At 43.2% G+C, this 27,399-nt stretch overlaps 1 protein-coding gene across 2 annotated transcripts; it reads right to left on the bottom strand.

The window, feature by feature from the left end:
- Positions 1-1,590: 1,590 nt before the first annotated feature.
- On the bottom strand, positions 1,591-27,173 carry LOC137430298 (uncharacterized). Of its 2 annotated transcripts, none has more exons than XM_068121072.2 (11): positions 26,976-27,173; positions 12,919-13,022; positions 11,821-11,967; positions 11,398-11,553; positions 9,889-9,977; positions 6,505-6,628; positions 6,196-6,342; positions 5,136-5,201; positions 3,041-3,094; positions 2,802-2,912; positions 1,591-2,292 (listed from the first exon to the last, which is right to left on the bottom strand). In XM_068121072.2, exons 1-11 carry the CDS (start codon positions 26,989-26,991, stop codon positions 2,122-2,124), a joined length of 1,185 nt encoding a protein of 394 aa, XP_067977173.1. In that variant the 5' UTR covers positions 26,992-27,173; the 3' UTR covers positions 1,591-2,121. The 2 variants fall into 2 exon arrangements, with proteins under 2 accessions (XP_067977173.1, XP_067977174.1); XM_068121073.2 differs by having other exon boundaries at positions 12,906-13,022; positions 26,976-27,160.
- Positions 27,174-27,399: the final 226 nt, after the last annotated feature.

Raw genomic sequence — 27,399 nt, forward strand, 5'->3', positions numbered from 1 at the left:
AGCAGATCGATATTAAAATGAGCTCCGACTGACCGATCATCCGTCCACGTCCTTTTTAGTTAGTGTACATGGTATTTCAAAAACCGTTCAACATTTAGCTTTCATATTACATACACCGACGTATATATATATATATATTTGTATGCACAGTCGAGGCTCATGGAAGAGCGAACACACTAAACGGATCAATCAGAACTTGAGACAAAAACAGGATGCAAAAGGAACAGAGGAGACGCATATGCAGCAGAGAGAGAGGGGGAAACACTAACAAGGCCAAGATAGAGGAGGACTTCGACAAACAAGGGAGTGGGGAACACCTGTCTTGAAGACCTGGAGGGTAGAATGAGATTGAAGAGCATGTGGAAGTTTGTTCCACAGGCAGGGGAAAAAAAGAGGAATAAATGAGTGGAGGTGAGCAGTGATGCTGGATTTATGAAATTTCACCAGAAGGGGGTTGGTGGTGGACCCTGTGATCCCTGCAGAAGCCTGGGTGGTGGGGACAAAGCACGGAAAGAGCAGAGGGTGCAAGACCAAAAAGAAGGTGGTGGAAGACCGACACAGCAGATCTGTCCATGATAGTGTCGTGATATGCCCATAATCTTAAAGTTCTTGGTTTCCATGGTGTCAACCTGAGCAAGGTGTGAGGCAGGGTAGCCAACCCAGAGGGAAGAGCAGTACTCAATGAAGCTGAGGAAGCAGGTCTTGTAGGTGGATAGGAGTTCAGGTGTGCCAAGGAATGACTTTGAATGACAGGGGATGACCAGTCGGTTGCTGGCTTTGTAAACCAACTTTGAAATGTGGTTTGCCCAAGAAAGATCATGGCTGACATTCAGACACAGGATCATGGCTGATAGATGTATTCCTTATGCCACCCAAAAGGCAGGAGCCTGGAGTATCAGCTCCTTGTTAGCTCACCTGGAACGAAGTTCAGGGGAGCTTATGTGATAACGCGTCATCATCCGTCCGTAAACACTTGCAACTTATTCTCCGAAACCGCTGAAGGGATTGTGACCAAACTTGGCACAAATTATAATAGTTGTGTTGTGACTAAGGTTTCTTCACGGCATTCAAGATATCGGGGTCCAAGGGGGTTTACCAGGGTCAAAGTGGGTCCAGGTTTGACCCCCTAAAATAGATATTGGCTTTCTTCTCTGAAACTAAACACAATTTCAATGAAACTTGACCACAACCTTCATCACCCATGATGTACCAATGTTTGTTCATGGCATTAAAAAATCTGCCCCTTTTTGGAGTCTACGGGGGGTTGCCCCCAAATTAGGTATTTGCTTTCTTCTCTGAAACTAAACACTATTTCAATGAAACTTGACCACAACCTTCATCACCCGTGATGGACCAATGTTTGTTCAAGGCATTAGAAAAATTAGGGTCTGAGGAGGTATACGAGGTTGGAGGAGGGGTTACCCCCAAAATAGGTATTTGTTTGTTTGTTTGTTTTAAAGTCTTATGATTATGTTAGTATGATTCTACATGCTGTCCTGTCTTTGAGCAACCATTGAAATTGGTTTAAAATACCATTAGTCAGTGCAATAATAATATACTGTTTATTCTACCAGGTGAGCGCCAGGGGTATTGCCCCTATGTTTTATTTTTATTCATCTCGGTGGCTGTGATTTACACGAGCATCCATTACGTATCGAAAAAGTGGTTTTTGCACCACTTTGCAGAGGCAGGCAATCAACGATTGATCAGAAACCAATCAAGAGAAAAATACAAACAGCAAAATAAATAATTACAAAGCATTGTAACTTTTGAAGAACATTTAATTATAAACCCCCCACCCCAAATGCATGATCACAGCACCAAGTAAATTAATATATTTACAATCATATACAACAAAAGCAAAAATTGATTTGAACACAAGTTTCAACAAGCATAGCTTCATGAAGAACCATCAACGTCCGTTCATATTGCACTATCTGTTCCTCAGCGAATCAAAGCAGTCACTGTCTACACTAAGGCTGCTTCCAGGTGTATAGCATACTGCGACACACAATCCCACATCCGTGTTGTTAGAGTCAGCAACTTCTCGAGGTAAGGCCACATCAACATTTGAAGCAAACTTTGCCAAAAGGTCCTCATAAGTTATCATAACTCCAATCATTATTCCATTTGGTTGTCATCCTCACTGCTCACGTCCAACTCTGGCTCCAGCTCTCCTTTAGTAACCTCATTCTCATCTTCATCGTCATCAGGTGCTGGGCCCAACTCACCAAGTAGCTGTTCCATGTGAGACATCAGCTCATCATCTCCATAGCACTGCTTTTCTGCCAGCTGTCACACGCCATGCAGCACAACATTGTGGTTAACAAGGCAGGACCTGTGTGCCAACAACTCAACATTAACAAAGGTTCAAAATTACCTATGCACAAATGCACCTGGAAGTTTAGACAGTGTACGTAGCACTTCCGAACTACATGTCAGTCACATTGCACTGAAGAGAATGAGGAATTTTTCAGAGGCCATTTTGCCAACGCTAATCCGACTGGCACCTCACGTGGGTGGGGGGGGTATTGTAATATTTCTACTTTTTTCGTGGGCTAAGGGAATCCCCTGCTAAACCATGTGACCGAGGAGTGATGACATCATACCCTGAAGTGATTGCGTTTTGCATCTATCGAATAATTTACCAGCCACCGAATGTTGTGTTAACATTTTAATTATGTGATTTGGTTCTTGCAAAATGATTTCTGTGCACGTTTTTGAAATTTGGGCACACTGTGCACGTAACTATCTTTATTAATTTGATGATGTTATTGTCAATTTCCATCCAATAAATGTACTTTTTTGGCTTGGAGAAGTGCAGTCCTGGAAGACACTCTGTCATCTTCTTCATCCTCAACACTCGACTTCTTGGATTGGAGGAAATTCACCCAGCCCAGAAGGTACCAAACCTACACATGCACGCACGCACACCATGGATGTTCATTTTCTCACAAAACGGTACCAAGTAATGGACAAAGGAAAACCAACCCCGTCGCTTCATTTCTCAATCGGCCAGAACTGACGAAGCATTTCGCACCTGTACGACATCATCCTGTTCTTCCAGCAGACGCTCAAGAACTCCCACGGCCAACTGTGTAAAAACATACACACAAAAAAAAATTAAAACAGCACGGACATGGAGCACGTGGTCTTATGGCCACACATTTACTGATCAACACTACAGTTACCCCAAAAACAAGTTATTAAGATATTGCAATACCACCAACATCTATATATATATATATATATAAAACAGGAGTGTCTGCCAGTCTCCAAACTACTCCCTCAGTTTTGGGGCTACTTCCGCTAAACCTACTGTGGAACATTTTGGGGTCCCAGTGGGTGTTGGTAGGTGGGAGGTTTCATAAATTCCTCAATACAATTATGATTTTGACTTTAGATGTGTACGAAACTGATCCTGATCCGGAAGTAAAGGCAATCAGAAGTTCGGCAGAAACATTTGCAGTTTCGCCATTTACTGCATGTTCAACCGTTCAACTGCATGTTCAACCGCCATTCGTGTTTTTGATAATATCTCAATACAATTGTGATTTTGAGTTTCCACCCGACCGACGCTGCTTTTATCCATCCTAAGGTGGGTGCGAAGTTTCATAATTTCCTCAATACAATTGTGATTTTCGATTCGTACGAAGTGTTATGTATCCGAACCTTTCTAGCCAGCAGATTTGTCTGTATTGGTTATCACGTCAAATAGGAGTTTACATTCATTTACCTTAAGAGTGTTTGTAGCATTGCATTTTGTCCTATTAATACGAGAGTATTAATTTGTGATTGGAATTATCTTAATGGAGTTTAAAGGAAATGACGTCGAGGGTTTCCACCCGTGACATTCGCGAATTCGCCATTGAATGGGTAAAGAAACATTCAACTGCAGGAAGTGTTTCGTCCAAGTCCTTCATGAACCGGCTGTCCATGCCGGACGTTCAACTAAACGTGGCACAGGAACGTGAAATTTATTACCTCCGCCACCAAAGGTGGATGGAGGTTATGTTTTCACCCCTGTCTGTTTGTTTGCTTATTTGTTTGTGAACAAAATATCTCAAAAAGTTGTGGACGGATTCGGACGAAATTTGGCAGAGAGGTAGTGCATGTGACACGGACGAAATGATTAGATTTTGGTGAAGATCAGGATTCGGATACTAGAAATGTTTTAAGTGATTCTTCACCTTTGGGAGATAGGACCAAAATCGATACAAAGCAGGATATCTCAAAAAGTTAAGGATGGATTTGGACGAATCTTGGTGGACAGGTTGTGTGTGTGACAAGGAAGAATCGATTCGATCTTCGTGAAGATCTGAATATGGATTCTGATATGACAATTATTTAATTTTTTTAAGCGGTTCTTCACCATTGAGTGACATGGCCAACCAGGTGGAGGTATGCTCTCTACGGAGTGCCGTTCTAGTTGGTTCATGGTTTGGTTTAGCATTTGCCATTTCCGCATTGTCTGTTTGCATTCGACCTCCCACCCGTGCGTAGCATGCGTAAGGCCGAGAAAAATATATTTCCAGTCTCTGGTCAGCGCGCGCATCGATTTTGATCCTGCGCATCAACAATTTTTTTTTTTTTTTTTCCAAATTCCAACGGTACCTACAACAGCGCGCGCCGTCTATATAATAGAGCACATCATAAATTATAGAGCACATGAACATAAACAATGCCGCACCGCCTCAAGTATTCGCGTATACTTGAGGCGGCGCCGAGACGAGATAATTGCAATTAAGTGAGCCGTGACGTCACGTTCTCGCCGAAAACGCGATTGAGCATGAGGAGCCATATAATGAATGCATGTTGCCGGGCCGGCGCGCTATCTCGGGAAATTGGCTGTCTAATTTCTCTCTGGACGGCGCCACGGCAGATGAGGAGGAGCGCAAGGCATGAGGACACAAAAAACAACACCTTTATATGTGCAATCCATGCTTTTCAAAAAAAAAAAAAACCGCAGCGCCGCATCAATTCTGGAACTTTGGTCTGACAAGACACCGGAAATATATTTTTCTCGGCCTAACCTCGCAAGTCAATCTATAAACGTTGCTCAAATCAATCATGTGACATACACAGTCACCTCTTTTTTTTTCCAGAAATGTGTGCCCAAGCAATGTGCAACTTACAGTAAACTCTTCAATCTCGAGCAGCAACTTGGCAGTCGTTATCCTCAACTCATATGCTGGAAGATTCTAGAAACAGGATAACAAGAATGCCTGGTAAAAGGTCTTGAACTTCACCTTTATCGTGTTCCACCAATGAAACCTTTCAGTGCATGAATCATCACCAGTCTCAGCTATGCCTTAAGCATCTACACAATATATGTTTAAGGTTTGATTGTGGTGTGGTTTGCACTAAAAAAAAGGCAGGCAACAGAAAACGAGAACAGGTTTAAAGTACAAATGGACTACTTGTGGAATAAATAGCACCTTAAAGCGGGTGTAACCCCTCAGCCCATGCATGGTGAAAGGACGCATTGATGATAATTTATTTGAAGCGAAGTTGTATACCGAGTAGGAACTGCAAGTAATGAAATTTTCGCCCATGAACCCATGAACCCATTTCGCGCCCATGAACCTTCCTCTGCTCAACCCCAACAAACACTGCAAAAATGGATTTAATCAGACAAACCATTCTGCTCGAAATTGACGGAACCAATTTCAAGATGGCTGCCGTGGCGGCCATATTGAAAATCGCAGCACGCCCATTTTCGAAAGGCACCTTCCTCTACTCAACCCCAACACACACTGCAAAAATGGATTTAATCGGACAAGCCGTTCTCCTTGAAATTGACGGAAACAAATTTCAAGATGGCTGCTGTGGCGGCCATATTGAAAATCACAGCGTGCCCATGAACCTTCCTCGACTCAACCCCAACACACTGCAACAATGGATTTAATCGGACAAGCCGTTCTGCTCGAAATAGACAGAAACCAAAAGTTGACGGAAGCCCGGATGGCTGCCATATTGAAAATCGCAGCACGCCCAATTTCGAAAGGAACCTCCTCTACTCAACGCCAACACACACTGCACAAATGGATTTAATCGGACAAGCAGTTCTCCTTGAAATTGACGGAAACCAAAAGTTGACGGACGCCCGCCCGCCCGGACGATGCCCGTGACGACAATACCCCTTCACCCATTGGGCTGAGGGGTGAAAACGAGATCATGCATCTTAGCTGGTACCTGCAATATATCTTCATCCTCCTCTTCAATGTCTTCCCATTCCTGGTTGTCCTCCCCTGCAACCTCACTTTGTTCCTGTGAAGTGTTCTTTTGTATCAAACCAGGAAGCCAGACTTCTAGCGACTGCATCAGGAACCGCTTTCCTTCCTGAAAGTACCCATGCACATGTGATTGTACAAAAATCCCAGCTGGATAACAATCCAGAAATGGTCTAAAAATGATGACCTCAAATGCATGCTGCTCACCCACGCTACAATGTAGACAATAAAAGCAAAAGGTGCTAATTTAAATTGCACGATTTGAACCTACTTGGGGTTTCTCAGAGCTGATCAGAAAGCTGGCCATTAGTTGAAGGGCTTCAACATTGTTAGGACATGTCTCCAGGGCCTTGTCCAAGGCCTCCTTGCATCGTTCTGCAGCCTCTTCCTGGATACTGCCCACCACAAATCAATGAGGATGTAACACTCCCAAGTTGCTCTGGACGACAATAAGCAAAGGATAAATTCTGACCCAAAATAAATATAAAAATGTCTCAACTTATAACAGCCATTGCTAAAAAGTGAGCGACTACAGGTACCTGTTGATCAGGGCTGATACAATATATTTGGCTGCATTAAGAGGTCTGCTGTGGATCATCAGCTACTTGCTTACCGTCATAGCTAATTCTGGAACCATGAATTCAAAATAACAAAAATAAACAAGCATTCTGAGTATTGCGCTGCAATACATGTCCCTTACCAAAGTTCAAAGTGCCATAACTTTGTCAAAAATGATCGAAACGTCGTGAAGTTCGAACTTGCTCTGTAACTTATCATAAGGAAACCATGTACCAAGTTTGAAATCATTAGCATTAAGCGTTTAGAAAAAAAGTCAAACTCTACTCAACCCCAACACACACTGCAAAAATGAATTTAATCGGACAGGCCGTTCTGCTCGAAATTGACGGAAACCAATTTATTGGATTATTTATCGGAAACCAATACAGGAAGGATGTCGGAGTGAACTCCATTCAATGTACAATGTGCGCTGAGTGGGTTCATCAAAAATGTAGTGGTCTGAGAGGGTCATTAACCAGTGTGGCAGCTACATTCAAATGTCAGGTGTGCACAGAGGGAGCTGCAGATGGAGGAAATGTTGAAGGAAATTACTTTTTCTGGGCCGACCACATAGCAAAGCTGGCCTCCAAAGCTGACTGGAGATGGGGCATCTTCTGGCAATCTATGTCATTCCTTGGAAAATCACAGCGACTCACAGTCCAAAAGGCTTTAAAGGTGAGCACCCCAGTATCACACCTATCTCTCATGGATTCTGTGGACTCCAAAGCTTTTAAAACTAGCGAGTTCAGAGAACACTGTGCAATTATATACTTCACTTTTAATAAAATAATGTTTTTAAAGATCATTTTTAAAATCCGGAAGTTTAGCGCTACTGAATCAAACTTTTACTTTACCCTTGTACACTGTAATAAGACGATGTTGAGTCACATTTTAGAAGATTGAGGCTTTTTTAATCACCATAGAACGCAGCGTCAATTGGCCTCGTAATTACAAAGCCATATTGTCAGAGTCTTCACCCTGATAACTGTCCCTCTCACATGCCACGGGATTGCCACGCCCTCTCTTGCTACATAATGATATATACCATGGTTTATGGAAGTATTATGAAGACGATTTGTGTCCTAGTGTTCAAGCATACAAGTCAATTTTAATTAAGGTTTTAAGAGAGGTTTAAAGGCACTTAAACAAAGTAATTCCCGGTTTCACTGCCATCTTACCCAGTGTGTATTACATCACCCTTTCCAACAGGTTACATTAGTTATTCATGCCTCTTGTTTGTGTCCTTTATAACATCCTTAAAACAGGAAGTTTCCTGTTTGGAATGATTTTCAATTTAGTTTGACTGCCAGGCAGAAATATCACTCCTTTCTGCGCATGCGCGTTCGGGACAAAGAGCGAAAGTATGGTAAAACGGCAAACTTTTCATGTTCTGATTCATGTTCAAAATATAACATTGAATTTAAATAAGCTGTTCCTCGATCATAAACTAATGAGACTGGTAGACATGAACCAATTACTTAACCCTGCTCTTTGCTTCACATGCAAGGGGTAATTATTGGAATCTCATGATGAGGGTGAAGCACAGGGCATGTTGCTGTCACATCGCATGCAGGTTGGTAGTCTCTCTGTTATCTACCGTATATGCTCTGATATGGCTCCTTCTGCTCTCTGACCTCTACTTCAGGAATGGATACATGCATTTTTTTTACAGTAATCCCTTCCTGGATAGGCCTCCAAAATCCAGGCTGACTGCACATCAACACTTTTATTCCTTGCTTCTCCCATCCATGGAAGCACCTTCCAGAGGCTGATCTGTCTCTCTTTCCCTCCCCTTCAGAACTTCAAGAAAGCAGTGAACCACCATCTCTCATCATTCCCATCAGAATCCAACCATCTTACTTTGTAGTTTTGGTGTTTCCTCTCTTCCCCACTCCCCAATCTCTTTTTTTCTTGTTCTACCTTGCTCTTCCATGAGCCTTGCTCCTGTAAAATAACAAACAACAACAGGCATTTTAAGGCCATTTTCCCTGCTAGAGCGGGGGTTAGCCTTGCGGTCCCCATGACAATCTTCTCCATTTTGCTCTATTTTCTGCATCTCCCCTTGTTAACCCCCTTGCCCGCATTTCTTCTTCCACCATCGTTAGCCAAGTTTTTCTCGGTCTTCCCCGTCCTCTACTTCCTTCTACATTCATTTCCATCACTCTTCTCAACCAGTCACTTTCATCCTTCCTCAACACATGACCAAACCATCTCAAACTGTTTCTCTTCACAGCATCCATCACACGCTCTATTCCCATCATCTTTCGCAATTCATCATTTGTCTTCCTCTCTCTCAACGATACTCCGCACATCCACCGAACCATTCGCATTTCCACCCTTTCCAGCCTTCGTTGCTGCTCTACGTTCATTACCCATGTCTCGCTCCCATAGATCATAACACTTCTCACACATGCAGCATACACCTTTCCCTTCAGCTTCAACGACACTCCCCTCCTCATCAGCACGCCACTCAGTTCCCGAAACTTCTTCCATGCACATCTCACTCTAGCAACCGTTGCCGAGTCTGATCCACCTTCTCCATTCAGCATGTCTCCTAGGTAACAAAATGTTTTCACACCTTCCAGCTTCACACCGTCTCCAAGATCCAACTCAACATTTCCTCCATCTGCAGCTCCCTCTGTGCACACCTTACACTTGAATGTAGCTGCCACACTGGTTAATGACCCTCTCAAACCACTACATAGATAACTCCTGTAAAATAAATACAACAATAATAAAAAAACACGAACCTTAAAATACACAATTTTTCATTCAGCAGTCATGACGACATGAAGCACAAATATCCCGCTAAGCTCACTGGCCAGGCTCCAGAACGAGTTTCTGGCCAAACACGTTGAGCAAACGCGGTAAGGTATAATATCGCACGATGTCTGATTGCACAGCCACAGAATGCTGGGCAGAATTCCTTCGTGCTACGTCCAACTTCAGCACACAGGTCTCTTTCATTGAAAAACATGTTACATTTTATTTCTTCTTCACATATGCACATATCATATCTGCAGCATATACAGAAAATGCACACGTAAGCTCGCACACGCACACACACACACACAAACATTTTTGGTGCAAAGCTTACCAGAGGTCTGTAAGGTAGATTTCAGCAATGGAGCAGTAAGCCGAAGACACCTCCTGAGGTGTGACGTTCTCTTTGTCAGGAAAAACACACTGTCCAAAACATTGAGCCTGCTTATGAGATGAGCTTTACAAACATATCAAACTTGTAGCACAGCTTTTCAGAACTTGAGCATTAAAATATACTTAGAGAAGGGGATTCGGGTAGGCTGGTAGGATATGCACACTCACTTCAAATCTGTCTAACCTGGGTTTGAATATCAGTCCAAAATGCCATCATGGTATTTCACATGCAGAGTGATTTGAGGTGTATGCCCGTCCAACGGATGGATGTTAAACTGGGCGATCCCTTTGCTAGCATTGGCAAAATTCAAAATTCCGACCACTCATTTGGGTATTGTGTCAGATTACCAACACGTCTGGGATTGTATCGTGAGCCCAAAAAATTGCTTTGGTAGAACAGACCATGGTGTATTAAAGGCAAAGGATTTGCGCAGCAATTATGTACGCGCGCACACACACACACACACACACACACACACACACACACACACACACACACACACACACACACACACACACACACACACACACACACACACACACACACACACACACACACACACACACACACACACACACACACACACACACACCTCCAAACTCCATACTCGAGGTACAGATACATTTTTTTGCTGGAATCAATATGGGCTTTGCGGCCACAGCCACAGAGACAGAGACAGTTTTGAGGCTGCAAATTTAGGCCAAAGTGACCAGTACAGCAATCTTTGACAAACAGGACAACAAATTGGTCTGATTGAAAAGGCAAGAGTTTATCAGTGCACAGAATTAACTTTTTAAAAATCCATTGAATAATTTAAATTGATAAAATAACTTGAACATTTCCCGTCACTGGGGACGGGCATTTTCGCTCGCTTTTCCAGTCTCTGGGGGACAGGTACTTTTGTAAGTCTTTCATAAGCTCAATTTTGGTTCCTATCCCAATGGCAAGTCAACTAAAAAGTGTACGAACTAATGTCACATGTAGAACAGACTAAAATGACCTCAGATTACCTTCTCGGTGAAGGCCATTTGCAAGCCAAGTGTTTTTATTCCCAATCCAATAGCAACATGGCAACTCTCCTGGAACTAGCTTAGTTTTCACGTTTTTATTTCAAATCATTAAAAACTGCTGACTTCACCTGAAATTTAACCCCCAATTTCCAGGATGCCAGTCCAAAAGCCCAAAATCCTCAACACTCGGGCAGCATATTGCTCGTGCTTATTAACAGAACATTCAAGCATGCATCGAGTTTGTTCGCGAAACTTTTATATATGTACTTCCAAAAAAATGTATTTCATCGTCATATCACAAGGTAACACAGGTGTCTTTAATCAATGTTAGAAGCGACAGAAAATTCCTTTACAAAAATAATGTTCAAAAACTTCTGGAGAACTAAAATAAATAATTAAACCGGCTGTGCATGGTGGTTTGCACGTGGTAACCCCTTACTGCGCCTCGCGTCGATTGGCTGACCAGGCTTCTTTGCATCAATTCCACGCCCTTGCTGAATAAAACAACTGCCTCTTGTGCAGAACTCAGCTGGCCCAGATACATGTACTTTGCATGTCCTTTGTCAGGGGTCACGTCGATGGCATGCAGAAGGCAGTACACAAGGTCAAGGAGCACACGGAAACACACCACTGTCTAAGGAATCTCTTAAGTCTTCATGGGCACAATCTTATTGGACCTCCTTCCTTAAGCTTTACGTCTTTCATGAAAAGCACTTAAAGAATACACCATTCAATAACTGCAGAATAACGTACTGTTGTTAGGGTGGGGGGTGAGGGGAGGGGATGTTCAATAAAATACAACATGCTGTTATTGATTTACAAAGCTCTAATGTGTCAACGTGCTCTCAAAATTAAAGGATATGCTCCTGGCCTTGTCTTCCAAGCCAAGCTCAGCGTACAGGCTTCCTGCAATGTCCAGCACCTGTGGGTCATCGGGGGCCATCTCAAGTGCCCTTTCACAGAATATTCGAGCCATTTCTACATCACAGCTTTCGATGCACTCCTGCACCTGTGGCAACAAAAACAGGAAGCGTCATCAGCACCATGGAAACAATGATATGTATCAACATACAAATTTTGCTATGAATGGGGCACTTATTATGATAAAAGTAAGACGTGGCCGGGTTATCAACAGCATGATGTTCACGCTGTTGGAGGGTGGGGGCAGATTCAACGAGATCCAAGTTCCATATGGAAGCACAGATAAAATGGACACATTACTTCCTATTGGTTTTACCACAATAAGGAAACCCTTGTGCGGTCTTTGCTACAACATCCCTCTCAAATGCAATGTCATCTCTCAAACAAAAACCAAAATAATAATAATACCAATAACACCGAAAATGTCAATTGACGTCATATTATGCCCCAACTCGAATGACAGTAGAGTAGTAGAGAGTAGAGCACAATCCTCCACCAGGCTGGACAGTTTGTTTTGTATCCCACTGATAGGCCGGATCTGCATCTGCATCCGGACCTGAACCAACATCTAATTGGCTTGTTCTTGTCGCCTACTCAACTCATCCACCATGTTTTGTCATAACTCCATCACAATTGTTTGATATATCGTGCTATATATAATTTTTGGCCCCATCTCTCAATGCTGAAGAATTACTATAAAATTATAGCATCTGAATCTTCACTAAAATCTAATCATTTCATCCTAGTCCCACACACCCAACCTGTCCCCCCAAATTTAATCCGAAATCTGTCCACAACATTTTGAGATATCCTGCTCACAGACAGGGGTGAAACATAATCTCCATCCACGTTTGGTGGTGGAGGTAATAAATGTTTGATAAAATTATGCAATAGTGAGGTTTCCCTCGAGATAAAGTGCTTATTTTAGCCTAGACTGTTTTAAAGATTACTCAAGTGAACTACAAATAACATTTACATTCACATTCACACAAACTACATAATCATCTGAAAAATATTAAGACCTACCTGGTCATCTCACCTTCTCCAACAACTGGGCAATGCTATACTTCCCCTCTCTCTTCCTGCTGTGCTCCTTTACTTTCATCTGCAAGCGCTCTCTCGTCGAAATCCTACGCCTGTGGCCTGCAATGTAGCAGATACAAAGCCATTACAATTGTTACTTTCTTTGGACTTGAAAACAGTCTGCTTATAGTGGGGTACAGACCTTCTATTGGAATGTACAAGGCATAATTATTTGCAAGTGTTGTTCTCGCATCAAAAGCTGCATCTTTGGTGTGGCGTACCAGTTTGCCAACAGCACAATTAAAAAGAAAGAGCAATCAGAGATTGCAGACCCTCGCCAGGACGTGTTTTTAGTGGTTTTAAGGCTTTTGTGTTCAAATAAATATGGCGGCCGAACCACGCGACCGATGACGACATCATTTTTTCCCCTCCACCAATAAAACCCGAGATAATGCTCAACCAATTCCATCTTGATCGGATAAAGTTTTGTACTTGTTGAATTATGACGTCATAATGGAGACGCCAATGACATCATCATTAACAAATGTTATTCCGCAGGGAGCGTTTTTTACAATGAGCCATGTATCATTTTTTTATATGCAGCGCTTTCAGAAATAGAGGTACAAAAATTTTCGGTTTTTCTAAGATGGCGGCCAAACCACGTGACATTTGACGTCATAATTATCATTTAAAAATTCTACAGGAGGAGGTGCACCTATTAGTCTGGGATCCGAGACCTCAACATTTGATTTTGAAGTGACACCCCTGCTATAAAATGTTTGACCCCTAGATCATGTCTGTGGGGGTGTTAGCCACCAGAAAAGTGACTTTAGCAAGGTAGTTTGGATTGCGCGAATTCTGTAGGGACATTTTTAAACTTGGGGCGTCAACTGTAAAAAAGCAAGAAATTTAGGGGTAGGGGAAATTCAATTGACCATATATCCCATAATACAGGGGTGAGTGCAACAAATTACCACTCATTCTTTTTGTTATAAAGTTGGCTTTTATATGAAGCATGATTCAACGTGATTGGACCATCCATGAGGTCAGCAGAGGTCAAAAGGTCACGGAAAGTGGGTTAAGCTAAAAGTTTAGCTCCTTTCGTAAATAAAATCACATTTTACTTCAAGCTCAATATAGCCAAACTTTTACACCCAAAATATGTTGTTTGTACCCCTCTGATGTTTTTGGGAAAGAAATGCCCCGACTGAACTTAACTTACTGGCATTGGCATGTATGTCACTTTAGATTTGCATAACTTTTAAAAAATCACCAAAATCGGGCATTCACACTATCTATTTGCACGGTACTATTTGCACGGTACTCTTCAACATGTTTTAAAACGACAAGTCATACCACATACTGTCTGGAAAAGTGTCATTACCTCTATTTACTCATCATCATCACCGTCATCAGTCAGAAGCCATCCACATTTTTTCTCTGTCGCCATTGCAGGCACATGCAATGATGCATGGTACTCCAGCTTTCGCACAAGGGCAATTCCTCAGGCAGTTCGGTTTCTTCTTACATTTGCAGTACTTCAACTTCGCAGCAGAAGGCTTTGATGGCTTGCTCTTCATGACAGGAATTAACCTGTCACCATCCACACTCCTGCCATACTCTTCAGGTGGAAGAAGCACTGGATTGCTGAGTGAAGCTTGCTTGTATAAGCTGATCTGACAAAGTCTCCTGAGAACGTGGAAGTGAAAAGCATCTTCTGTTGGAGGAAGGGAGCGCAGATCTAGTTTGCTAGATGCAAGCAAGTGGGCGCGGAGCTTATCCAGGGATGAATACCCTGGCTTGCCGTAGAGATCACAAAAGAAGCTTCGTGCTTCAGTTATCACCTGATCATGTGCAGAAGGTCCGGATTCATGTCGGATGAAATTGGACAACGCTGGCTGTTTGTCAACATGCTGGAGTGCGACTTTCACTGCTCTCTTCTTACCCCGTTTGAAAGGATAGCTCACCGAATCACAACCTGACAGAATGTAGGAGATGAGCAGTGTGTCTGTGAGTGCCAATACGTCCTTTCCAACTGCTTTGGCCAACTCATTCACCAAGTCATGGATGGGGAGGAACAGATCATCCTTTTCCACCCATAACTCAACAACGTTTGTCAACCGAGGGAAATGATACATTGACAAGACGATGATATCTGTATCTGTAGCCTGAATGACAACTACGTTGTTGTCACAGCTAGCAATGTGAGCAAAGATTCTGGTGTCCGCCTCCTCGTGGTTAGGGCAGTACAGCTCATCAACATTGGTATGTTCCGTCTGCGTCACACGAGTTGCCTGGGCGTTGACCCCAAGGACCAGGCAGAAGCCATCAGGCCAGGATGACTCCTGGGACCAACGTGAAGCAAGATACGACAGCAGATTGGTCTTGTTACAAGGGTTTGACAGGAATGTGTTCCAATCAGGGATTTTCATGATGTCCGCTGGAACAAACTCTGGCAAGTTGGTATTTGACTCCCGTCTCTGGCGTTCATCCCCTTTTAGACTCTTTAACCCAAAATCATATTGATCACCCACGAAATGCACTTCAGTGCAATGTCTGGGTTTCATGTTCAAGAGTTTGTTCCTGTACCTTTCCTGAAGTTGGTCAAATGTACTCGAACCAAGTGTGTTGAACCGCTGGATGAATGCCATTGCATCGACTACATAAACTGCATCAGATGCAGAAGGAGGCAACTCTTAACGGTTCCCATGACTCGGCAACCTCTGCCTGTAGAGTGGATAGATAGTTGGATTTGCAACCTTTGCGCATGGAAAATCCATTCTTCTCTGGCTCAAACGAGGGAGGGTACTCAAGCCATTCGTAACTAAATGCCTCAGTCCATGCCTCATCACTCAGGTCCTGTGCGAAACAAAGTGCCCTTGTCACTGCACTCTCCTCTCTGATGACTTTTCACAGTGTCCATCTTTTTCTTACTTTTCTTCAGATGCGTGGCGAATGTTTCTATCTTCGGTTGGACAATCTTGTCTGCATTCGCCGTCGTGGCAGCATCCATTGCCTCCAAGCCTAGACGTTTGGCATCTACCAGGGTAGTTGCTGCAAGAATCTGACCTGTGGATATGTTCATTAGTTTATCTGTCGCAAGTGAAGGATCGAATGGGTTTTGCATCTTCTCTTCCACGGTCCGTTTGATCTGCAACACGTCTTCCATGTCGTCTTTCCTCAGTTTCTCGTGGTGGTCAGATTGCGGCGAGGCCATGTGTGCCATCTGTTTTACACTTTCAGAGACAGAGGTCATGAACGGTAGAGCCTTGATGTACTTTTCTCGTGCTGATTCAGACTGTGTTATACCCTTAAAGAGGCTTGTTTTGCCTTCCCTATTGTAGGTCTGTTCAAGGGCAAGGTCTGTCCACACACCATTAAAGTCTCCTGCAGTCTGGTGAACTGTGAATTTGCCAGCTGCAAACTCCTCGTGCACTTCTGGTGCTGTTTCTGGAAGCTTTTGCATCTCACTGAGATAGATCGGAAGGCAGGACATGTACTTACTATGGCCGGAAGCAATGGTATAGGGTAGCATATTCTGTACCTCTTGTAAGTGCTGTTGCCACAGCCCAGCTCTCTCAGCATGGATGTAACGCCTTAGGATAAGCACCATGTCTATGTACATGCTCCAAAGATGGGCTGTCACTCCTAATCCCTTCTCAAAATCTCCCCAGAGCGACTCCAGTGACTCTAGGCATTTCATGACTTCCTTCATGAGTGCAGCAAATTCGTCCTTCTCTTTCCTGTCAAAGGCATTTCTAAGACTTTCAAGCAGAGACGAAAGCAAAGAAAGTGTCTCCTCAGTCTTCTCGAACAACAGCCATTTCTCAAATGCCTCCCACTTCAGTATGAACAATGCCTCACTCAACCATGAATGATAACGGACCATCTTATAATAATCTTTTCCTGCCATGACTTTATTGGCTGTACCCCGACCACAGATATCACTAGAAACCAGAATGTCCTCTATGCCACTCTCCATTATGAAAAATCCAATAGATCCCAAGAAGTTCTGGGCAATATGGAATCCTCTAAGTCGAACAATAACATCTTTGTACTTTTCTGATTCCTTCCTAAACAACCCCTTTACTATGTCATATATCGCCTGGTCACAAGTCACCACCGTCTTAGCCTGACCCATCTTAAGACTCAAGGAGACAAAGTAGTCCAATGAGGTCTGGACTACATCTGCGTTGGTTGGGTTTTGTGGAAGCAATGGTCCATAACCAATCTTTGTTTTCTCTGTATGTTGCCCAGAACTGTATTCAAAGAAGCTGCTCCATGTCAGGCTACCAGTGTCCTTGTCGTTTTCACCAGTCATCAACTGTGTTGGATACATCCTCAGAAGGAACAAAACGATGTTCTTGTCAGCTAGAAAGCAGGCTTCCCCCTTGTCATCATGAGGAAGTTCAATATCACGTAGTGTAGCAGCATAGCAAACCTGTTGTGCATTTTGTGATACAAGCACCAAATTTGGTACACTAGTAGACTATCATATTATGAAAAGATCTGGATATTGGGCCATCTCAGATTCAGAGATTTGATTTTTGCAAGATTTCGATTCGATTGGGATCGAAGAGAACACCTTCTTCGTCTTCTGTAGAGTGAAGTTGCCAGCCCTGAATTCTCTGGCTACATCTGGGTGCTTCATTGGGAGTGCAACCGTGTCCCTCAGGTGAACAGGGACCCACCTGGCATAGTGTGTGTGGTCTAAGGCATGGAACCATGGGACCAGTTCCGTCAGGGCATCAAGGTACGTCGTGAATGAAGCCTGCCGCAGAGAACGCACGTAGACCAGTACCAACATCTCTAGTTCCAGCACAGTTGCCCAGTACTGAAAGTTGGGAATGTCTTCTCCTCTCTGGTGACACCAGTCTTCGAACTCAGGCAGGTCTTCTGCATCATCAGCATATGTCATACAGTGGCGTTCATACGCACGGTGTTTCAGGATGTGCAGTGCCGCTGCAGTGATTTGATGAGCTCTTCTTGTGCGGGTGACGTGGGCAGCTCGTAGGAAGGAGTCGGCCGTCCCTGGCGTTGCAATCTCAGCTTGCAAAATCTGCAAATCTTGCAAAAATCAAATCTCTGAATCTGAGATGGCCCAATATCCAGATCTTTTCATAATATGATAGTCTACTAGTGTGCCAAATTTGGTGCTTGTATCACAAAATGCACAATTCTTTTGAATATTTGGGCTAAGCCGCCCCACTACGTAATGACCTAGCCTGTCTTCTGTCCTTCAGTGTCAGTTTACTACTTACTGGAACGAATTTGTCTGGTTCACTGATAGTCAGTTTCCTGGTTTTCTTAAGGGGCACTGCCCCCACTACCTCCCCACTTCCGTCTCCCTCAAATGTGTACTGATAAATTATATTTGTTGTAGCATCAAAACTACCACCATCTTGTGTCTCTGAATGGAAGTTTAAGTTATCCAATGCGTAGTGGGTAAAGTGTCCTGGTGTGATGTTTGGTGGAATGAACAACCCTTCCCTTTCTTCTCGTTCAGAAACATCATTGGCGGCTGTTGTGATGTGTCGCTGAGCAGTGGGATAACTGATGCAGTGTCCAAATTTGTTAATCATTGTCACAAGGTTTTTACTACGTGTTTGCTTCAGAATATGTAGGGCAACACCGATTAGTGTTTGGGAAGTGGCTGCCTGCTAAGACATCCTACAATGTCCTGTGCCAAATTCAGTACCTTCTCTTCATCATCTTTGGTAAGCTCGACTTTGCCATCTTCACCGAGACACTCATCTCCCTCTGTTAGTAACCATGCCAAGTGATTGTACAAGTCGACCGGGACTTGACTAGAGGCACCTTCATATGATATTTCAATTTCATCACTGACTGGGATTGCACACCCTACCTTTCCGAATTTTTTCACTTCAGCCCTCAAGTGTTTTGCCACGTGGTATGAACTGTTTGACACGTTTGTGAGCAGTACCTCCTCTTCCTCGTCATCTGGATGAAGCTCACACTCATCTAATTCAGTCTGCAGAGAGACTACTTCATCACATAGCTCTTTGACGGTCAAAGAAGATGCACATATTAACGTATCTCTACCCTTCAATGTGATGACCTGAATGTCAGACTCAAAGTGCTTCAACAATCGCTTTTTCAACCTATCAGTTCTGTAGGGTTTCTTACTGACTACATCCTGTTGTGAGAGAAGTTCCGTAAATCTATTGGTCAGCTGGCCAAGGTGGTAGACATGCTTGTTAATAAGAAGTCCAGGTGAAATTTCTGAAACAAGCATTTGGAAGCCTTTGTCATATCCAGTGACACCTTTACCGTCACATGTCTGTTCCGAAGCTTTACATCGTCTGTTCATGAAATTGTTCATACACCTCAAGTGATAGCGGAAATCGTTAGCTATGAGGTCAAGACAATAATCACCATGGCCCTCAATTTTCAAAAGGACCGCGTCATCCCTCAACACCTTTGCCTTATCATGGATTGACTTCTGCCTGTCAACTGTGCTGACTAAAGTTAATGTCCTATCGCCTTTGGAATCGCGTTCCCTTTCACACAGGAAACACACTGCCTTAAAGTCCGTTAAACTCCTCCTGCCCTCCCGTTCACCTGATGTTTCTCCTTGCTCGGCTTTAAACCATTTGGCGGATACTAGATTGTCCAAAGTCCGTTTGAGGGTGTAACTACTGCGGCATTTTTCGTGACACATTGGTCCTTTTGAAAGAAATTGGTCCTGATTCTGCAGATCGTCCCACACTCTGCTGTAAACGTCATCCTTCCTTATTTCCACCGCATTCTTGAATGTTGTGAACCCTCTCTTCGTCAGGTTATACAGAGGTCCCTGATCATCTGTTGTACTTTGGCAGATGATACATTTCGAATAGTCCCTTACACTAGAAGAGAGTTTGCGTTTGTTTCCTTTACCAGCTATCACAGCCACAGGTTCCATCTTTATATGCCAGGGGTCAGCACCTGTAAGAAATAAAAAGACACTCTAAGACTTCATACAATCCACAAATGGAACAAAATTAATAATGTTGTATTCGCATCAGGCGAATCTTCGGGCGAACCTGGTGCCAGGCCAGAATGAAACATATTCCCCACGCCACACAAAACCAATCAACACCATCACGTGTCGTAAATCAGGGTCGACTGTGAAATATATTAGATTCGTAAATATCATTGATTTCACAACGTTATAATATTTCAAGATTCAATGAGGAAACTAGTCAAATTTACCTATACTTTTCTCTCGAACGCTAGTGAACCGATAATTGCTTGAATGACAGGAAAATATGTACAAAATATTCCTAACTATATAATGTTCTTATCTAACTATTCTAAGTTCATATTTCGCTCTTACTTTACGGTTTTTGGACGGGAATCAGCATTCCATTCAGCTCCTGACAGAAAAAGGAATATGGCTACCCGTTTCACTTTCGATATGTCATTCAGTGCTTCCACACGGGAATTTCGATATGTCGTTGGTTGAGTGGTAAATAATAATTGACAAGGAAGCTTGCTCCAGCTAGGGAGGCTGAAGATCGATGGTAATCATAAAGATCAGCAAGAGTGAAGCAAGTTGCTGAAACAAATGTAGCATATTAATCACTAGCACCACACAAAAGATGAAAAGCATCAACCACCACAGTAAACCATCACTATTACGATCAATATAGGCCAGAAACAGTAGAGGGATGCAAAGAACATATTGTGACATATACATATGTGAATTATTTGATAAAGGATTGACACAATCTGTCAATTTCCCGACCCGGATCTCAGCCAATGGAGTTTCTTCTCTTCTAGACTTGGTTATGACAAACTTCCCTGCTAATGTCTGCTGCTCTTCTTCTGCTCCAATCGGTTCTTCTGATCATGTGCTTGTCAACGTGGACATCTCTCTGGCCATTCTCAGAGAGCCTCATCAGCGTCGAAGAGTCTGGCATTTCACTCAGGCCGACTGGGACGGGCTTCAAGCAGCCATCAATCGTCTGGATTGGTCTCCCATCTCCACTGCCTCTGACATCAATTCTTCCTGGGAATTCTTCCAAAGCAAACTGATCTCTCTCATGCACAGATTTATCCCATCTCGTCTTCAGTTGTCTTACCCTTCCTCCCGTCCATGGTACACCGAATCTTGTGGTGAGGCAGTTGCCCTGAAACAACTTGCCTTTGCCTCTTGGAAGGCTAATCCAACTGAAGGCAATCTCAGTTCCTTCCACCAAGCTCGGAACAAGTGTGTGTCTACCCTCAGGAGTGCCAGGAAGCACTATCTCTCCTCACTCAAGAACGAACTCTCAAACCTGTCTCCTTCCTCCAAATCCTGGTGGCGTCTGGTCAAATCCGTTTCTGGTGTTTGTTCCCCCTCCATCCCCTCCCTTACCTCAAATGGCCACACAGTTGACATCGCACGTGACAAAGCCGAATGCCTCAACTCTGTGTTTGCCTCAAAATCTTTAGTCCCAAACCCATCTCTCTCTGTTCCCACCTTTCCCAGTCGAACCCAACTGCTCCTGGACTCTGTGTCCTTCTCTCCTGACAAGGTGGAGGAGTTTTTGTCTAACCTCGACTCTGATTCTGCAACTGGACCAGACGGCATCAGCCCACGGGTCCTAAAATCCTGCTCTGCCGCTCTATCTCACCCTCTCTCTGTTCTTTTCACCCTATCTTTTGCTCAAGATCATCTGCCAGCATCCTGGAAATCAGCAAACATTACCGCTTTACACAAAAAAGGTGCAAAAACAGATCCTTTTAACTACAGACCAATCAGCCTGCTCCCAATTATCAGCAAAGTCATGGAATCCATCATTGCTTCGGATATGAAATCTTTCCTCTTCTCCAATGGCTTGATCTCTGATCATCAATTTGGATTCAGACCAGGTCACTCTACTCTGGACATGCTGCTTCTCCTGTCTCAACAATGGATGGAGGTCCTCAATGCCAAACAGGAAATCAGAGCTGTCTCCCTTGACATATCACGTGCCTTCGATACGGTCTGGCACCCAGCTCTGCTCACCAAACTCTACTCCTATGGTATCCATGGAAATCTCCATGCATGGCTTACGGACTTGGACTTCCTCTCTGGTCGTAGTCAACGTGTGGCCCTGAATGGATTTCTCTCATCTCCCCTTCCTGTTCAGGCTGGAGTTCCCCAAGGCAGTGTGCTGGGCCCTGTGCTTTTTCTGGTCTTTATCAATGATCTCTCCGACTCTCTGGAAAATCCTCTCTATCTCTTTGCTGATGACTCCACTCTCTGCCGCTCCATTCCTCTTCCCTCAGATCGGCAGTCTGCAGCCTCCTCACTCTCTGAAGACCTGGACAAAATCACAGACTGGTCAAACAAGTGGAACATGTCTTTCAATCCTGACAAATCTCACACTCTTACTATGTCTCTCCAAAAAGATCGACTGGACAACCCTCCCATCTACTTTCTCAACAATCCTCTCCAAGAAGTTCTGTCGCTCAAGCTTTTGGGTCTCACTATCTGCCATTATCTTTCTTGGGAAAACCACATTTCCAAGCTGGCCTGCAAAGCCAGTCGCCGACTGGGCATCCTCCGTCATGCGAAGTCCTTCCTAGGCACACCTGAGCTCCTCACCACATACAAGGCTTTCATCCGCAGCTCAATGGAATACTGTTCTCCCCTATGGGCTGGTGCTCCTGCCTCACACCTAGCTCGGCTTCACGCTGTTGAAACCAAAGCTTTCAGAATCATTGGAATCTCCCGCAATGAAGCTATCTCTGAGGGCCTTTCACTCACTCACCGCAGGCAGGTAGGTGGTCTTTCTGTCTTCTACCGACTCCTCTCCGGCCTTGCTCCCCCAGCTCTCTCTGTGCTCTGTCCCCCAAATATTCCTACAGGTCGCACAAGATCTGCCAGCAAGCCTCTGATGGTTAAACTGCCGAAATCTCGGCTCTCTGCTCACCTTCACTCCTTCATTCCTCTTTTCTCCCGCCTCTGGAACAAACTCCCACACTCCCTTCAATCCCACTCCTCCCTCCAGGTCTTTAAAACAGCTGTTCACCACCATCTCTTATCTTCCCCCATCCAAAACCTTGATCTTTTCTACCCCCACTAATTCACCCCAGATCCACCTTGTTTGTAATTCCAACTTCTTTCCTGGTAGTCCTGGCAGTGTCCATATGTTTTATGCCTCTCCCACCCCCTTTCCCATGCCTCCCCCCCAAAGCCCTCTCCCTCCCACATATCTCTCGATGTCTCCATGTCTCTCGCTTCCTGCTCTCAAATGTTGTGTTTGTGTCCTTCCCCCTCTCTCCCCATCTTGTCTACCGCTCCCGATGTTATTTGTTTTATGTGTCGGTTTGTCGGTTATGTGTCGGTTTGTCTTTCTGTGTGATAAATGTTCGCTCTTTCACGAGCCTCGATGTTGTATACACAAAAAAAAAAAAAAAAAAAAAAAAAAAAAAGGAGCTAAATTTTCAGCTTAACCCACTTTCCGTGACCTTTTGACCTCTGCTGACCTCATGGATGGTCCAATCACGTTGAATCATGTTTCATATAAAAGCCAACTTTATAACAACAAGTACAAAAAGTTTTAATTAAAACAAAAGCCGCGTCGACGTTACACAATGCCTAGATGCAGCTGTGCCTATAACGTCGATGTTATAGGCACAGGACATTCCTATTGATTCGATTACTTGATGTTATTTTTGTGCAAAGTGAAAATATATCTCGGCAATTCCCCGTGTGTGGCGACGAATTTTTTTATATATCTCGGCATTTTCCCGTCTGTTATTTCAGGCGGTGTATGACTGACCATGCCGCGATTTAAAAAAAATATATCTCAATGGACTTGAAGTTACAGGCCTTTGAGAATTCATTTCGTTCTATAAAGGGCAACTTTCATCGGATTTTCTTCCTGTTTTTTTTCAACCGAGTCTAAAACTATGTTAGCGACTGTGAAAAATGAAATGATATATCGAATTTGATTTGAAATAAAACTGTGTGAGAGAGGAAGACACCACGGGCCTACAAAACAGGCCTCAAAGCTATGCGAGTTAATAAAATGGTGGATATTTGTTTATATGAAGCCTCTCCCAGAATGGGTGGAGCTATGGTTCCCAGAATGGGTGGAGCTTTGAGGTTTTGTCTTCTCTGCAAGAACAAGAAGAACAAGAACAACAACAACAGCAGAGGGCACTGTATGACCAGCGTCTGCGACGCGGCTAAAAAGAGTGAGTGGTAATTTGTTGCACTCACCACTGTATTATGGGATATATGGTCAATTGAATTTCCCCTACCCCTAAATTTCTTGCTTTTTTACAGTTGACGCCCCAAGTTAAATAAACGTCCTTACAGAATTCGCGCAATCCAAACTACCTTGCTAAAGTCACTTTTCTGGTGGCTAACACCCCCACAGACATGATCTAGGGGTCAAACATTTTATAGCAGGGGTGTCACTTCAAAATCACTTTTTTACACATTTCCAGGCCTCGGATCCCAGACTATATGGTAAAAATTTCCTTTTAATCGGACAAACGGTTGCAAAGAAAATCATATTTATTTATTCTATGCGGCCAAACAAACAAGCAGACAGACAGACAAACAAGACAAACGGACTCAAGTGCAATACCCTGTCCTCTGGGAGCAATGTAATTAGAGCAATGCGACTGCGTCGCCAATATGCCTACGCTTAGTCCCTGCCCATGACGATGGGTGGATGCCCTCATTCACTGTCATAAAAATAAACGAGTTTGATTTAAATCCCTTCAGCTGTTCTCAAGTATCACATTTTCATCAGACATGACAGGTTTCACATCAATCAGTGAAGAGGTTTCGGAGAAGGTTTAAAAAAATGTATTTATATCAGCTTTCAAGCTAATATGGCTGCCAAACCACGTGACACATCATATAACATCAAAAATGGACACTACATATGTTTGGGTAGGGTCTGTGAAGTTTTGTTTTGATCGGATGAGGTTTGTTTTTCTTTCCAAGATGGCTGCCAAACCACATGACCTACGATGTCATAATTTTCAAAGGATATGCAGCAATGGTGTTAGATGACATTTGTTAAATTCCGTATCGATAGGGTAAGCGGTTTCAGAGATATAATTATTTAATATTTTTCTTCAATCCAATACGGCTGCCACACAATGTGACTGATGACGTTTTCGTGATCAAGTTTTAATCGCCATGCCTAGTCAATGACACATGGAACATTTTGAGTCGATTAATCCAGTGGTTTGGGCAAAGTTGTTTTTTTAAGGTTTTAGGTTAAATCCAATATGGCTGCCAAACCATGTGACCTATGATGTCATAAATTGCATATTTCAATACAAATGGGTCATAGATCAAGTGCATGCAATTTAAGATTTTTAGGATAAGGTATTTGATTAAAACATTTTGGCTGGTATACCACATCACCTATGATGCCATCATTATCAGGCTTTTGTTCCCCATTGGGAGTACTTGACAATTTGCCAAGTTTCAAATTTTTCCAATCAGCGGTTTCAGAGAAATATGTTTAATTATTTGCGTTTAATCCAAAATGGCTGCCATACTGCATGACCTATTACATCCCAATTATCTTAAAAACATTCTGCATGGGTGTCGCTCTGACCCTTAAAGTTTCTTCTCATTCAATTGGACATGTGGTTGCTGAGGAACACGAGGTTTAGCCAATACGGACGGACGGACGGACGGACAACCCGAAAACATAATGCCTCCAGCCACTAACGGGGGCAGGGGCATAAAAAGAGGAGTTCCCTTACACGGAACTTTGACACAGGTGAACAGTAGATTCATCAAAGCCTTATTATGAACACGTTATGGTTGTTTGTCCGCGCTCTATCCTTTTAAATGGTGAGCTTCAAACAAGGAGCATGTACCATGTCACATTTTTTAGTCCTTGGTATTAATTAGGCCATGGGCTACTATAGCTAGCCGTGCACCCCCCCCCCCCCCTCCCCACAAACCTCCGACCCTATATTTTTCTGATGCCCGAGACCTAGAGTGTCCTGAACATGAAATCAAATGTTAACATTGCATAAGTTGGGATGAACTTGTCATTTGGGGCCAATGTATGGGAGTACCCTCAAAACGTGACCAATTTCGCTTCCCGTCGTGATCCATTGGCACATTTTCATATTTTGGTGAATTATGGGGTCATTATAGCAGCTACACATACATATAATACATATAAGGTACCAAATGAAAGCTGAGCTTGTCAGTTCGTTTCAAACCCTCATAAGTAAGTTTCAGACATATGTAATACGAGTTATTGGGGTACATATACACACCCCTTTTACTATAGTTATAGTACCGTATATGGTTAAGTAAATAAATGGAGAGTTAACGTTAATATATTATTTTGATGGGATATTGGGATAATGAGGTTATGTATTCCTCCATTTCGTTGAATGAAAACATAAAAGGAATCGATTGGAAGAAGTTGGGGTTGGGTCCAACGAATTACCCAAATGTAAGTGAATTTACCCAAATGAAAGCACAATGTACCCAAATGTAAGTCGCACTACGTAAAGGAAGGTTATTTTATGCAGTAAAACGTTACGGTGTGCTTCTTGACGTCCAAGAAAACGAACGCGAATATAATTTTACAAATTTTACCGGCCCGATCGGTGGCAGCCATTTTAGGCCAGGGGGACATAACTCGGTATACATCTGCAGGATTAATTAATTAATCCGTGCTGAAGCGACCAAGGTGGCGGTAAGTTTACCCACATAGGTTGATCCTAGACATTAATGAAGTATAAATATTTGATCAAAGTTACACCCTACTTTCATTTGGGTGCATTTGGGTAATTCGTCGGAGCGGTTGGGGTTGGGGTTGGGTTAAACGTCATTCTGTAAACACGTCATGATACGAGATCCGAATATTTCAAGAGGAAGAAAGAATAAGATTTATTTTGAGGAAAATACCAATTTTAAAGCCGAGAATCCGATCGTGATCATGACAGTTTGAATTATTGGAGACACAAAACATGGACGGTGGCGCGCACACACACGTGGCCTCCAACTTGGATTCTCCAAGTCCATGTAGCCTATAATATTATTAAAACTAAATTAGAAAAAAAAATGTTGAAGCAATCTGTCCGTGAAAGCTTCCCCCTCACCTCGTCTCTTCTCCATTGGTGAAGAACTTTTGAAAGTCCTGTAAAGAACGCAATACAAATGCAGCCCCAGACCGCACCAAATCCTTCACTTATCCACTACACGTGGCGAAAGCGAACGAAACGAAGAGGGGGTGCCCGGGGTGTTCCACAACTTCCACCCTTACGCCTTTTCCGTTTGCCACGCCAAACCCTTGCGTCACATCCGATCCATCTTGAACAAATTATTAATTTAAAACTACATTTCGGGACAGTAATATTTCATTTGCAGGTAATTTATTTTTTACATTGCTTCATGTTTTTAACATTATCACTATGTACTGAATAAATAAATAAATAAATCAGGTTTACACTTCAGCGTTCGCCCAGCTCTCCGCTTTTTATAAATTTTTGTAAAATGTCTGCACTTTTTCCTGCGTTCCTCCTT

The sequence above is a fragment of the Myxine glutinosa genome, chromosome 6 (assembly GCF_964187855.1).
Source record: "Myxine glutinosa chromosome 6, kmMyxGlut1.1, whole genome shotgun sequence".
NCBI classification, from domain to species: domain Eukaryota; kingdom Metazoa; phylum Chordata; class Myxini; order Myxiniformes; family Myxinidae; genus Myxine; species Myxine glutinosa.

Bases quoted from the DNA above. Each gene is read 5' to 3' on its own strand.
- LOC137430298 (XM_068121072.2), bottom strand. The intron at 11,968-12,918 runs GTGAGATGACCA...TTGTTGCCACAG, and splicing joins TTGCCCAGTTGTTGGAGAAG to GTGCAGGAGTGCATCGAAAG. The intron at 3,095-5,135 runs GTAAGTTGCACA...GTTTTTACACAG, and splicing joins TCGAGATTGAAGAGTTTACT to TTGGCCGTGGGAGTTCTTGA.